Source organism: Salvia miltiorrhiza, unplaced genomic scaffold, assembly GCF_028751815.1.
Source record: "Salvia miltiorrhiza cultivar Shanhuang (shh) unplaced genomic scaffold, IMPLAD_Smil_shh fragScaff_scaffold_23_2, whole genome shotgun sequence".
NCBI classification, from domain to species: domain Eukaryota; kingdom Viridiplantae; phylum Streptophyta; class Magnoliopsida; order Lamiales; family Lamiaceae; genus Salvia; species Salvia miltiorrhiza.
In genome coordinates, this window is record NW_026651447.1 from 105519 (window position 1) to 119185 (window position 13667).

At 33.3% G+C, this 13667-nt stretch overlaps 2 protein-coding genes across 3 annotated transcripts; one reads left to right on the forward strand and one right to left on the reverse strand.

The window, feature by feature from the left end:
* The first annotated feature begins 3577 nt into the window (after positions 1 to 3577).
* On the forward strand, positions 3578 to 5196 carry LOC131002849 (WUSCHEL-related homeobox 11-like). Its single transcript, XM_057929328.1, has 3 exons — positions 3578 to 4219; positions 4297 to 4463; positions 4932 to 5196. Exons 1-3 carry the CDS (start codon positions 3685 to 3687, stop codon positions 4947 to 4949), a joined length of 720 nt encoding a protein of 239 aa, XP_057785311.1. The 5' UTR covers positions 3578 to 3684; the 3' UTR covers positions 4950 to 5196.
* A 4952-nt stretch (positions 5197 to 10148) lies between these two features.
* On the reverse strand, positions 10149 to 12163 carry LOC131002864 (transcription factor CSA-like). Of its 2 annotated transcripts, XM_057929348.1 has the most exons (4): positions 11938 to 12163; positions 11376 to 11685; positions 10895 to 11296; positions 10149 to 10808 (listed from the first exon to the last, which is right to left on the reverse strand). In XM_057929348.1, the coding sequence occupies exons 2-4, from the start codon at positions 11638 to 11640 to the stop codon at positions 10630 to 10632; spliced, it is 846 nt and encodes a 281-aa protein (XP_057785331.1). In that variant the 5' UTR covers positions 11641 to 11685; positions 11938 to 12163; the 3' UTR covers positions 10149 to 10629. The 2 variants fall into 2 exon arrangements, with proteins under 2 accessions (XP_057785331.1, XP_057785330.1); XM_057929347.1 differs by having other exon boundaries at positions 11376 to 12140.
* Positions 12164 to 13667: the final 1504 nt, after the last annotated feature.

The window sequence follows — 13667 nt, forward strand, 5'->3', positions numbered from 1 at the left end:
TTAATTTAATTTATTTGAAAGAAGAAATTAACAATCGATGCTGAAGTGCTGATGACGAGATATATGAATAAAATTAAAGTGTTGATAATGTGAATGACATTCGAAAGTGCAAGAATTTTTCGATAAGATGAAAGGCAACAACCAATTGGCAAGTTCCCGAGAAGCAAATTAAACAAAAATGTGGAAGAAATGCATAATTATAGTTTTTAAACAAGGCGGAATTGAGGAAAAACTAAAGTCGGTTCCATGTTTGGATTATTAAATATTGAGAGTGATGTGATTCAATTGATGAATAAAATATTGAGTTTGGAAAAGCGTTCGACGTTTAAGCCAACCTTGGAGAGCCTGTGTTGTGTGATGGTTTAATATTTTTAATGAGTGTATTCAGACGCCACTAAAAGTATGTGCACAGATCCTTTGGATTTTTGCTCCCTTTTTATACTAGTGTCTTTTGTTTCCCCATGCATTGGCACGCCCAAACCCTATATCTCCCCGGAAATTACTATTCTGCCCTTGTAATTTCTCACTGTCAAACTTAATTTACACTAATAATACTTGACATAACGAATCAAGACATGTATATAGATGCTTGGAAACTACCTCAAAATATATCATACTAAGTGTATATATATTTGCAAAAGATATCGTCGTGTGTGTACTAATTCAGCAAGTGCAATGAATTTTTGGTTATGTAGAGTTGCCCAAGAATAATGTACATGTACATATTGACAAATAATATACTATTATAATTAACAATATATATCTGTTCTAAGTTAAGTGCACCGGCAAACATACTGTAGAATACTGTTATGACTTGTGGGAGATAAAAGAGGTTAAAAAGTGGGATAGCCTTTTGGTTAAGGTCAGCATAGAGAAGAATAAACGAACGTGGCAAAGTTTACATAATTTTTGTCATTATTTAACCAAAAAATTATTTTATGATTAAAAAGTCGACCTATATCTTACTAGGAAGGTCAGATAAAGTAACCCTAATATTATTACAGGCCGACGAATAAATTTGGTAACTATCTTTATTTAGGGCTGTATTTAATTCAGAATTTAAAAGATTTTTTTGTATTTCAAAAGTCTATAAATATTCAATTCAAATTTTAAAAAGTCCTAAAAAATATGTTGGTATTCAATTATAACTCTTAAATATCCATCAAAATCTAATGATATTAAAAATTTGTAGGATTCTAATATGTCATGGACTTTATAATATTCTTAAACCCAAGTATAAATAGTTAACCCCTCCAGAAATCTCACCTCTCCGTAAGAGATTTTGACATATTCTGCCTCTCTCCAAACTCATTTGTCATTCTCTAGTGGAGTCTCTACGGTGGGTTCTAATCATCTGCTGAACTTTAAAATTTTGACTGCTTGCATAATTTTCTTTCGGTTGTTCTTTTTTTCATTTATATTATATGAATACATCTCGAGTCATTTAATATTAAGAAATCTTAACAATTTTTGCGAGGTTTAATAATCGAATAAAGTGAAACCCACTTGTAGAAAAGGTATGATCATTCCTTGTACTATGCGGTCATTCTTTTGTCAAATTTACTTTGCTTAATGCTTTGTGCCATTATGTTAATATGCGTATAATCTTTGTTTTTGTTGATGATAAACCAGCGAATACGGTAAAAATCATAGAGGACAACAAAGAGAGATTGTAAATTAAATATGATGTTTAATTTAAATAGTTAATTTCATTAAGAAATATTTAATTTTTTTTAATGGAAAAATAATTTAATGATTCCCGATATGAATACATCTCGAGTCATTTGAAGCCAATTTTTTTCGATGAACTTATAAAGTTTCATAGAGATAAATTAATCTAACATAATCTAGTAAACTCTACGTAAAATTAAGATAATCCATAGAATTAGCAAAATCCATAAATTATAAAAAATCTATCAAAATCTTTTAAATTCTTAATTGAATACACCCCTCCTCTTAGAAGTATTAGAATGGTTTTATATAACGATACGGGTTTTTGTCATTTACAATTTAGTGAGGACTGACCAATCGTGGATTAAGAGATAAAACATAAGACTTCAATGTTTGCGGCCAGCTGGTGTATATCGAAAAGATTGCACATGACACTATTTATTTATTCATTAGGGATTCTTTCTTCTTTCCTTTTCTCACGCATATATGATGAATTCCCTCCATACATCATTCGGCAAATTGATATATTTTTTTTTTAAATTACAAAAGATATTTAATAAAATAAGTAATTCACACAAAGACAGAACTTTTACACCATGTAAAAATGAAAAAATTACTTATCAATACGCAGGCGGCACCACTATTCATACAAAAATGGAAAAATTATAAACTATCTACTCAGTACGCAGGCGGCACCACTATCCACACAAAAATGGAAAAATTATAAACTATCTACCCGCACGCAGGCGGGACCACTACCCACACAAAAGTACAAAAATTATCCGTCCGCAAGGGAGATTGAATCCAAGACCTCTCACAAAGAAGAGTTTTTGAGTGCCTCAATTTTGTCACTTCATTGACCATTCAATAAATTAATATTATTTGACAATGTAATATGAAAATATATATAGTAAGGTATGCTGGAACTTAAATCTCAACCACAAATATTCAGTACTATATATTCTTATATATATGTTTTTTGAGATATACATTCAAGCGGTGAAACAGTGAGGCGAATAATTCAATTTTCATCATCTCTCTCTTTTTTTTTCTTTTTTTTTATCTATTTTAATTCTACAAATATGAATTAGGATTCATTATAATAATTAATGGCGTTTGATTTGGTGGATAAGATTGATAGGACTGAATGATGATTAAATAAGCCATTTTTCTTTGGGTGATAAATAATCACTAAATGAAATGATTAGAGTGCAGTTCGAGTTATCCATCACTACAAATCAAACACTTAATTAAATTAGATTATTTTATCAATCATGCTTATTACTCAAACTAAATAAGCCACCCATCTTTAGGGTATGAGTGATTGTTTTAAATTATAATATAAAATTTTAAATTAAACTTTAATTTTTAGTAATAGATTTTAGCTAAAATTCATTATATTCTAATGATTTTATTAGGAATATTAGTTAGAAAGTGAATTCATGAATATATATATAGTCATCGAAGGAATGAAATTATGGGACAAAGCATTGGAATCAAGAAGCAGCAAAGAAATTCTATGCCATTTTGATTTCGTATTATACAGTTTGCTCTTTAATTCTTATAATATGGTATTTAAATAAACTTAAAATTGGATGGATAGTTAAGAGATTTGATGAGACAAAGAAAGACAAGTACACGGATAGTATGAACCTCGTACTGAATATGAGACAGTTTTAACAACTTCTTAGTTAAAGTGCCTAAATTATCGGCTTCATCTCAAACCAAAACGGAAAATCCGAGGTTCTAAATTCTGTGTTTAGTTAATAACACTACATATATATGTTTAATTAACCAAAGCTGAAAAATGTCGTCATAAAAAAAGCCGCGGTGGGAGGGCAAAATCGTCATTTCATGCATCTGACATTCGTTCCTTTACTCGCCCTTTAAATACTCCATGTAACCATTGATGTAGACTAGTGACTAATCCATACTCCGTTCCCCCTCGGATTAATATTTTTTTAATTAATTTTTATCCATTAATTAAAACTCCGAGCTAGTATTAACGCGAGGATGGAAGATCACGAAGCAGAAACCGGGCCGCGCGGCTCGGGCGACGGCGATCAGCGAGCCGAGCCTGTGCGGTCGAGGTGGACGCCGAAGCCGGAGCAGATTCTGATCCTGGAGTCCATCTTCAACAGCGGGATGGTGAACCCGCCCAAGGACGAAACCGTCCGAATCAGGAAGCTGCTCGAGAAGTTCGGCTCCGTCGGCGACGCCAACGTCTTCTACTGGTTCCAGAACCGACGCTCGCGCTCGCGCCGCCGCCAGCGCCAAATCCAGGCCAGCCTCGGCGCCGCCGGGGACGTCCAGCCGCAGCCTCGCGCAATTCACAACGGGAATTCCATAGCCGGCGCGTATTATAATCCGGCGGCGCTGTGTAGCTACCCGATCAGCAACGGGCCGGGCTCCTCGTCGTCCATCGGGCTTGACTCTGCGAATGCTGGCGGTTTGTTCTCGTTTCCGGGGCAGCAAGGCGGGCTACAGGAGCTCCAGCACGGCTCGGGTTTCGGGTTGCAAGACAGCCCCAATTTGCATTACCAATCCGGTTAGTAATCCTCAAACCCTAAAAATCAATTTTTTTTCTTGTTTGGGAAATGTATGTTTCAATATGTGCGTGTGTAGGGGTGATAACGGTATTCATAAATGGAGTAGCGACGGAGGTGGGGAGGGGGCCGGTGGACATGAAAGCGATGTTTGGAGGGGATTATTTGTTGATTCATTCGTCGGGAGTAGCAGTTGAGGCGAATGAGCATGGATTTCTGCTGCAGCATGGTGAAAGCTATTTTCTGGTATTTTCCCCTTTTTTTTTTTCTTTTTTTTTCTGTGCATTCATTGTATAAAACCCTCAATTCATTCCAAATATTTTTTTAATGCATCGAGAATTGAGTCCAGAAGGTTTCGTCAGCCATAACTTACAGTTTTTCTCATGTGAATGTGCACTGAATTCCATCATCACCGTCACCCAAATCAGAAATCACTTTCCATTTTTCTCTTTTAAATAATTACTTACACATCTTAAAATAACTTGCAAATGTATGTTTTCGTACTTGAATATGGAGTATATTTTATGATGTGCTGTTGGTAATTAAAACGTTTAGCAATTCCGATCCTTAATCCATCTGGCTTTGTTTTTAATTATCTCATTTTCTGCCCAATAGAAGTTTTCTTATTTGAACTGATTTGTCACTTGTAAATAATGCTAATTCTGATGAAAAGTGTGAAAAGTTCATTAAAATTTTCTGTCAAATTTATTTCAGGTTCCAAGACATTCTTGAGTTTCAGAGCTTCGATCTTCGCGGAAAGTAAAAATTGAGCAATATTCTCTCCTTTTTTTTAGCATAATAATAGTATCTTCATTGTCTCGTTTTTGTAATATGATCCAGAATTTTTGTCTTTGTTTATTTTTGGGGTTATCTACACTTGTTTTTGTAGAAATTACTTACTTTTGCGCTTGATTATTCAAATCCAGATGTACTACAAATTCTGCTAATAAAATGGATCAATTCTCAATTTCAAGAACAATTATGCTGTGATATGAAAACTTTGGAATAGGCTAATTAATAAACGCTATCTACACAATAATGGTACTTTATCATGGAAAGAATGACATAATTTTTAATTATAAAGAGAAATTATTGATTACGGTACACTATTCTAGTTTTTCATTTTGAGAGTGGAGTTCTATGCCGAACCATCGTAGACGACTAATTAAAATTTAACGCACACATGTATTTTTTTATTTTATTTTATCTTGTTGAAAGTTCAGATCTCTTTAATACTTAACTAAAGAATATAATAACGTGATTCTATCAGTTGCCTCAAATGGTATGACGTTTAGTTTCTATTTGCGTAGCGAGCATATCGATTAAATTTGAGGAGTCAAGTGAAATATTTCAAATCATTAATGGTGTAAAATATGGATTTTAAAATTTATAGTAATTGTTTTCACTTAAAAATAGTTTAAATTTGAGTTGTAGATTTCAAATCATAAAAATGGATTGCTGCGCGCAGTGAGTTGAAACCGTTTATTTTGAAGTCCATCCTCCATATATATTCTTGTAAGTCAAAGAACAATTTTAGATAACTAGCTAATTCAGTTTATCCTGTTACATTAATATAATAAAATATTAATAATTGTTGGACAAAAATACAATAAAATACTGTCAAACCAGAATTGGCATACAGAAAATGAATGCGGTGTGCAGTATTTGTATTGCTTAAAGTTGGTTAGGATCGCCACAAGCGTTAGTGAACCAAATTTACATTAATTTCAAATAAGAATTAGTTTGTCAATTGAAAGTTTAAAATTGGTAAATTCGAACTAAATGTATATTAACGACACAAAGTAGATAAAGATTATATATAAATCCTTTTTATATATAACATCTAACCCTAGAAAAAATAAAGAAAAAAGAATTGCAGTTAATATATTGAGATATACTGTGAAAGGAGCTGTTCTTGGTGCTCAACACCTCCTTTTATTTTTTTAAGAGTAGCTCATCGTCTTTATCATAATGTTACATTCTTGTTTCACTATTAAATTAATTAATTAATACACCACCGCGTATAAACTTTTTATCCTTTTCTATTTTTTATATAATTAAAAATAAAACAGTTGTTTACTGAACATTATAAATCAATCAGAGGATCTTCTTTTCCCGCTCATTGTAAAAATGCCAAATAAATGCATATATATACATAATCTAACGTACTGTTGCCAGTTAATTCAAAAAAAAAAAAAACGTGCTGTTGCCAGTAACTCTCTAATTAAATATAACTAATTAAAAACATAATGGAATATACTGATCTCAAATCTCAATCAAAAGTACTACTTTACCTATTCGATCTGACACGTTATTTATATATTTGCTGGTGCAATATCGTCATTTATATGAGTTGTGTATATCAATTCATGACTAAACAAAAATTTAAACATTATGGATATTGATCCCACCTATTATATATATATTGCATTTATTTCGGTCTAAATTAAAAGAATTAATAAAATGAGGTTCTACCGTGTTCGGAATTCAAACGAAAGATTCCCAAAGTCTAATTTGGCTTTTTACACCGACAATCATAACCAATCTAAAGCAACTGACACTATGTGTCTTTTATTTTTTTTTTATCTGGTTAAAATAAAAGGATCGCATAAGTTCAACTTTATAGGAACACATCAGTTATAACTTAGTTAATAGTGAAATTTCATTTGCAATTAATTGACATCTTGTTTTTTATACATAAACATAGCCCCCATAATATACAAACAAAAGATCTACGTACACATCTGAAACTAAATGTTGTGACAAATTCTTCCTTTTTCATGATTCTACTCTTAATATTGTAATAATTGTATAGATGGATATTCCAAAATTTAGAACAAATTTTATTTTTTATATTATGATTTGACTTTTTTCCATATGATAATTGAATTAACAGGTCTTTTATATAATAAACAAAAGAAAGGCATTCTTGTACATCAATTGAGCACAATACTAGTTCCACGTGTATATTTACAGAAATGGGTCTTGAAGTCAGGTTCGGTATTGGGCCGACCCAATAGTAGAAGCCCAATAAAATAAGAAAACCAAATTTCTGAGTTAAAAATGTGGGCCAGTTACAACCCAGTCAAATTACTGTTTAGCCTAAGCAAATTGCTAACTCGCGTAATTGGCAGACAACACACACATTAACGACGTCAAATTATGTCTCATAATCCTCGTATTAGTTTAAGAATCCAACGAGATGCTTAGGTTTATAGGTGTCTTGTAATAAGCCTCAATCTCATCTAACTTTCATGTCAGCAATTTTGGATTAAAAACAACCGTCCGTGTAGAGATGGGGGTCCTACAAGTTGAGTAGTGGGGTTGTAACAAAAAAACTAAATTTTGTGAGCTTTTAGGAAATTAACCATAAAAAATATTATTTGGATGCTAAAATCAATATTTACGTAATTAACCATAGAATCACTTTTGCAACCGAAAAAAGTCTAGATATATGTATAGATCGGCCAATAAAGTAGTTCATAAATTAGCTCAATTGATTTATATTCATAGTTTAATTACTGTCTCTATGTTGTGGAAGTTAAATTAATCTCCATGTTATTATTTATATCCAAGTATTAATTACGCATAGATTTTAATTAAATGAGTCCCCATGTTATTATTCATATTTGATTATTAGAACATCAGCAACACGGTTTGCGGAGCGAGCGGGAGCCGCACAACGTTGTGTGATTGGGGGGGTGCTTGGGACGGGTACTATTTATTGAAATTTTCTTTTGGTATTGTAATAGTTGAATTTAAAAGTTTATAATTATTTTGTTTTTAAAATTTATTATTGTATTTATTGTAATCTATAAATGCATTTAAATTGAGAAAATAAAAATAAAATTAGAGATTCCAATTTGTAAAGCCCAAATCTGAAGGAGGATCTTTATAAGAGTGGAAACCACTTAAGAGCCCTTGACTCTTGGGTGTGGATGCTCTTAGATAGATGTAGATTATTCAATACCAAAGTGATAATATTATATCGAAATAAATGAACCTTATACAGATTTGAAAATAAAGTTAATTTATGACGATAAATGTATGAAAGGAAAAATGGGGTATTAAGCTTTAGACCATCTTTATCAGCAACCATCCAACCACCCAACCATCCAACCATCTTTAATATTTAATTATTTTCTCTCTCTTCCACATCACTAATATTCATCCAACCCAACCACCTCTATTTTTATTCATTTATCAATGACCACCCCAACCATCCAACCACTCAACCACAACATAATTTTATAATTATTTTCACCAAGCACCAAGCAGACATTAGTGATATATCTTCTATATCAGTCCAACTTTGCGCATTGTTGGAAGGGTTTGCAGAAAAATTTTCAGAGGTTTGGTGATATTCAGAAATAGGAGAATCAGTTGGATTATGCGAGAATTCTGAATTCATAGCATAATCAAACTCTGGGAATTCATTGGAGCTTGGAATATCAGTAAGATTTGGATAATAGTCTTGGGAGGGATTGAAATTTTGAGAGTTGAAGAAAGAATTATTGTCTCCATCCATTGAAAAATAGAGAAACAAATAATAGAAGTTATATGTGGAGAGGATAAATGAGAGAATTTGAAGGTGTATTGAAATATACCAAGAGTGGTATCTATTTATAGAGAATGAAAAAATATAAATTTTGGTATAATTTTTTTATTTTTTAAATATTTTATATAAAAGATATAATGATTTTTATCAATTATCTAAATAAAATCCACTCAACCAATAATATAATGACAAGTGTCATGAATCAATGCATTAAATTTGAAGAGAGAGAGAGACCAAGGGAGGTCCGATTTTTTCCATGGTCGACCACCTCTCCATTTTTACTTTGAATTGTTTTTTTTTTTTTTTCCCAAGAGGTCGACCAGGTCCCTCTTTTTTTGGCCGATAAACATGGTCTTAGAGCATCCATGATTTTTTTAGTTTTGATTTTTATGATTTTCACTTAAATTTAATTGCGCAAATTTAAATAACACATTTTATTAATAATTAAAATTCCATTAAATAAAAAACCTAAAAATTATATTAAAAAATTAAAAACATAATTAAAAATACATAAATTAAAATCCTACTCTAGATAAATAAATAAATTCAAACGGTCAAAAAAAGGCACGCAAACCGAGACAATCAAAGCTGTCTTCAAATTTCAAAAATCGAACTTCAATATATATATTTTTTAAAATAGGGAGGGCGCGTGTAAAACACGCGCCGAAAAAATAACGCTATCGGGCATACACGATCTATCGTGTAGCCCTCGTGTAAGGCTGCATTTTAACGCCTTACACGAGCAACACCTTACACGAGTAGGTGCTATCGTGTAAGGCGTTGCCAATGCTTTTAAATAAATGTTGACGGAGGTGGACCTTCAGTTACTAAGTAATAGTACTATAACAGAGACAGAGAGAGCATCAAACATATCTAGAAGAGAGGTTTCAATTTCAACAACGAATTTATGACCCAACTCAATTAACATTCATACTTCTTAACTGCTATTAAGATTGTTTCAAAATTTTCTCCCTCAATTCAAATGTCCCAATTCAAGGTGAAACTCATTTTACTATTACAAATAATTAGTTGTATTGATATCAACAATAATTTGTAAAAGCATCAATCTTCCAACTTCACCCCCAAAAACAAATGAAAACAACCAATCATTAATTAATGGTTCAGGTGGTTTACCCCACCCCCACCACCCCACCAAGATATATACAAAGAAAGGACAAAAATATTCAACAAACCACCCAGAAAAGATGGATTAAAGCCATATATTCCCATAGTCGCAGTCAATAAAGCATACCAAACGCCAGCAGACACAAAATTGAAAAGTCATGAAATATGGGCTGATTCACTGACCAACTCAGCCTCAGTAAAACACACACAAAAAATGGTACAACTGCAAATCAAGAGACCCCTTTTGCTTGCAGCTCTAACAACACATTTTGTATTTAGCCTCACAAACAAGAAGTTTTGCAGATCAGAAAAACAGTGGCTCATACAATGACTTTACTGCAGTAAAAATTCTTCCCTTTTTTTACCATTTATGGGATTTACAATACGTACAGAGACTGAACGGACCTCATCTTTTTTTACCTGCTGCAAATCCCACTTCATTTTTTTTTTTTTTGTTGCTTTCTCTATTTTGCCTTGCAACTAAACAGAGGTGCAATAATTTCTCCACATTTTTTAGCAGTTTTCCAGGTCTAAGTAGACTCCCATGACATGACCACTCTTGTTTCATTAGTTTTTGCTCCTTTTCTCCCCTGCTAATTTTCAACGCACTCTGTCTGCAATAAAAACTAGGATCCTAACTAGCCCTCCAAAAAAAGAAATAATAAATTTAGCCCCCCAAAAAACGAAAAAAGAAAAAGAAAAACAGCCACTCTCTCTGTCTCCCTCTCTTCAAGTGGCCCCCACTCCAAGGAAATCAATGAATGCCATGTTTCCCTTCTCAAATTTCCCTTTCTCATCTTCCCCACAACCATAGAGATTGGCCCTATTGTTGGCTACTGATTCAGATGCAGAAACTTCAGAGTTGGAATCCGATTGATGATCCACATTCGCACATATCTGATTCACCCCTGCACCCCCAGATCAAACAAAGATGAAAACTTTTTAACAACAAAAACTAAAAGTAAGAACAAAGAAATTTTAAACCTAAACATACCATTTTGAAGATTGAGCATGTGGTGGACAGGGCTGAACCTTGTGAGGAAATGAGGGTGTTTTGCAGAGGAAGGGGTGAGGGAGAGATCGGTGCAGGTGGAGGCAGCTGATTCGTCAACAGTGGACTGATCACTGCATGCATTAGGGATTTGCAGATTTGGGAAAGAGGGCTTCCTCCTTCTGTAAACACTGTTGTGTTCCCTGTGTTTCCTGGCCATGATCACATGCCAATGGTTCTTCACTGCGTTGTCTGTTCTGCCAGGAAACAATCTCGCAATCATCGCCCATTTGTTCCCATACATTGTGTGCGCTGCCAGCAGCCTCTCCTCTTCCTCCTCGCTGAAAGCCCTTCGGTTGATTCGAGGATCCAACTGGTTGAACCATCTCAATCTGCAACTTTTCCCTACGCCCAAATATCATCAACTCAAAATTTCCTTGTTTCAGAACTGGTTATGCAGTTTTGCAACTAGTGTTTTTGTTACCTGATCTACCCTCGAGTTTCTCAGCGATGAGATTCCAGTTTTGGGGACCGAATTGAGCGACCAGCTCTTTCAGCCTAGCGTCCTCGTGTGGCCTCCAATGGCCTCTCGCGCAAAGCTTCGATTTTCTCGCGATTTCTTCGAATTCGTGACCTTCGCTTTTCAGCTTCTTCGCTTCGTCGATTTGCCATGGATTTCTGAGGTTGATCTTCTGCTCCATTGATGGAGCACTAGGGAGGTGCGGGGGTAGAAACGTCAAATCCTGCATCGCGCTTGGTGCTTTTCTTGTACTGCCGCAACTGTTTATCAGGTTCTGTAGATTCATTTTTTGTGTGTGTGAGACTGAAAACCCTAGAAAAATTGGTACTTGGATGTGAAAGGAGGAGAAGTTAAGAATGCGGAGATGGGAGAAATTGAGATAGAGAGAGAAATGTTTCCTGGGGCTGCGAGAAAATGAGAAATGGTACGACAAAACGATGGGAGAGAGAGAGAAGAGAAAAACAAACAAACGCAGAAAACAAACCACAGTGAGGTTGAAGATGAAGAAAGAAACATGAAAACTCACACAGAAATGTTTTCTCTTTGAGACCAGTAGCAAACTAGACACACATAAAAACTCGAAGCCTCCGCAACCATCCAAATCTTGTACCCCTCCCTCTCTCCTCTATCTCTCTCCGTATATATATAGTGATTGTATCTATATGTGCGTGTGTGTGTGTGGTGCGTGTGTGCATGCAAATCGAGAACCGCTCGTGTGGGTGGTGATGGTGGGAAACCCCATTCAACACACTGTTGGACTCGGGGTGTGTAACTGCTCTTTTTTTACTTTTTTTTTTTTTTAATTTTCTAAATATTATAGTATTATACAATTAGTTTTCTTTTTCTCTATCTCGATCACGGTTTTTGAGAAGGAAAAACAGAATCTGTTTGTCTCTTTTCTCAAACTCTTTTTAGAAAAGATTTTTTCTTTTGAAACGAGGAAAATTTTATTCAAACGATTCAAAAAGAGAAGGCATCCGTTGTTTGTTTAAAACTGCTGCATTATTGTTTTAGCTTTTTGAGCACACAATTAGGCCCCTCCTTTCCCTAATTACTTTTGTCCTAAATATCACAGATGTCTTTAATCCCCTACTATTGTGTGATGTCTTTAATTACTGTTTATCATATTCAATGCATCCCTCGCCTTTGGTTTATTAATTTTTCAAAAGAATAAATTTAAATGAATGTAAAGGTTCAGTTTTTCTCTATTGTTTTTAGAAAAGTTATAATCCCGCCGTTTGTTTACCTAACTCGGTACTTTCAAATCTGAAGTTACTCCATCCGTTCCACCTCCATATTTCACTTTTCTTTTTCACACATACTAAAAAAATATAATAAATAATATTTAATTTTAAATAATACTTAAAAAATACAAAATATATGTAATTATTTAATTTTGCCCTTATTTATTCTATGTTTGACTATATTTAAATAAAATTAATTTAGTAAAAAGAGAAATTTAATGCTAATTTAATTTAGAAAGTGGACTATATTATGGGACATCTAAAAAAGGAATAACGAACTATGAAGGTAGGACGGATGGAGTATTTAATTTAGATTAGTTAGCTGAGATAAATAAATTGGTGAACGTCAAATAATTGTGAATCTGTGATATCTAATTTTAGAATGCTAGATATATAGGGTACCCCGCACAGATGCACTAGAGAAATGTAACATCCTAATTAAAATTTAAGTAAATATTCGTGCGAAAAATTATGTTTATAAATAAATATTTAATGAAAAAATTATAAAGAAATTTTTATTTAAAATATTGTACTACTAATGACATAGTAATGCAAAAATATCATTTTCATAAAATAATTTATTTCATCATTCGATCTTCCACACGCCTACAATCTTAAAAACCTGACAATGTTAAATATGAGATGAGCATACAAAGTATACTCAATATAAGACTTCATGCAACAATTATCCAAATTAATAAAATAATACTCCCTCTGTCCATCAAAAGTATAGCACTTTTGGTGGGCACATGTTTTAATAAAATTGGTGGTGATTTTTATGTGGTGGATAAAGGGTCCCATTATTTTTTGAAATGAGTTATTGGAATTGAATTGAGAGTGTTTTCTTTTTTTTAAATAAACGATATTTCCAATGATAAAAGATAAGGAAAAAGATGTGATCAGTTCATGTTCAGAAAAAGAAAAGTGTCATACTTTTGGTGGACACCCAGAATGACAAAAGTGTCATACTTTTTGTGGGCAGAGAGAATAACACATATGATCATAATATTCA

Excerpts from the sequence above, each read along its gene's own strand:
- LOC131002864 (XM_057929347.1), bottom strand. The coding sequence starts at position 11,697 with ATGAATCTACAGAACCTGATAAACAGTTGCGGCAGTACAAGAAAAGCA. Across the intron at positions 11,297-11,375 it reads GAAACTCGAGGGTAGATCAG|GGAAAAGTTGCAGATTGAGA; the intron begins GTAACAAAAACA and ends ATTTGGGCGTAG. Across the intron at positions 10,809-10,894 it reads CATGCTCAATCTTCAAAATG|GGGTGAATCAGATATGTGCG; the intron begins GTATGTTTAGGT and ends CTGGGGGTGCAG.
- LOC131002849 (XM_057929328.1), top strand. The coding sequence starts at position 3,685 with ATGGAAGATCACGAAGCAGAAACCGGGCCGCGCGGCTCGGGCGACGGC. Across the intron at positions 4,220-4,296 it reads CAATTTGCATTACCAATCCG|GGGTGATAACGGTATTCATA; the intron begins GTTAGTAATCCT and ends GTGCGTGTGTAG.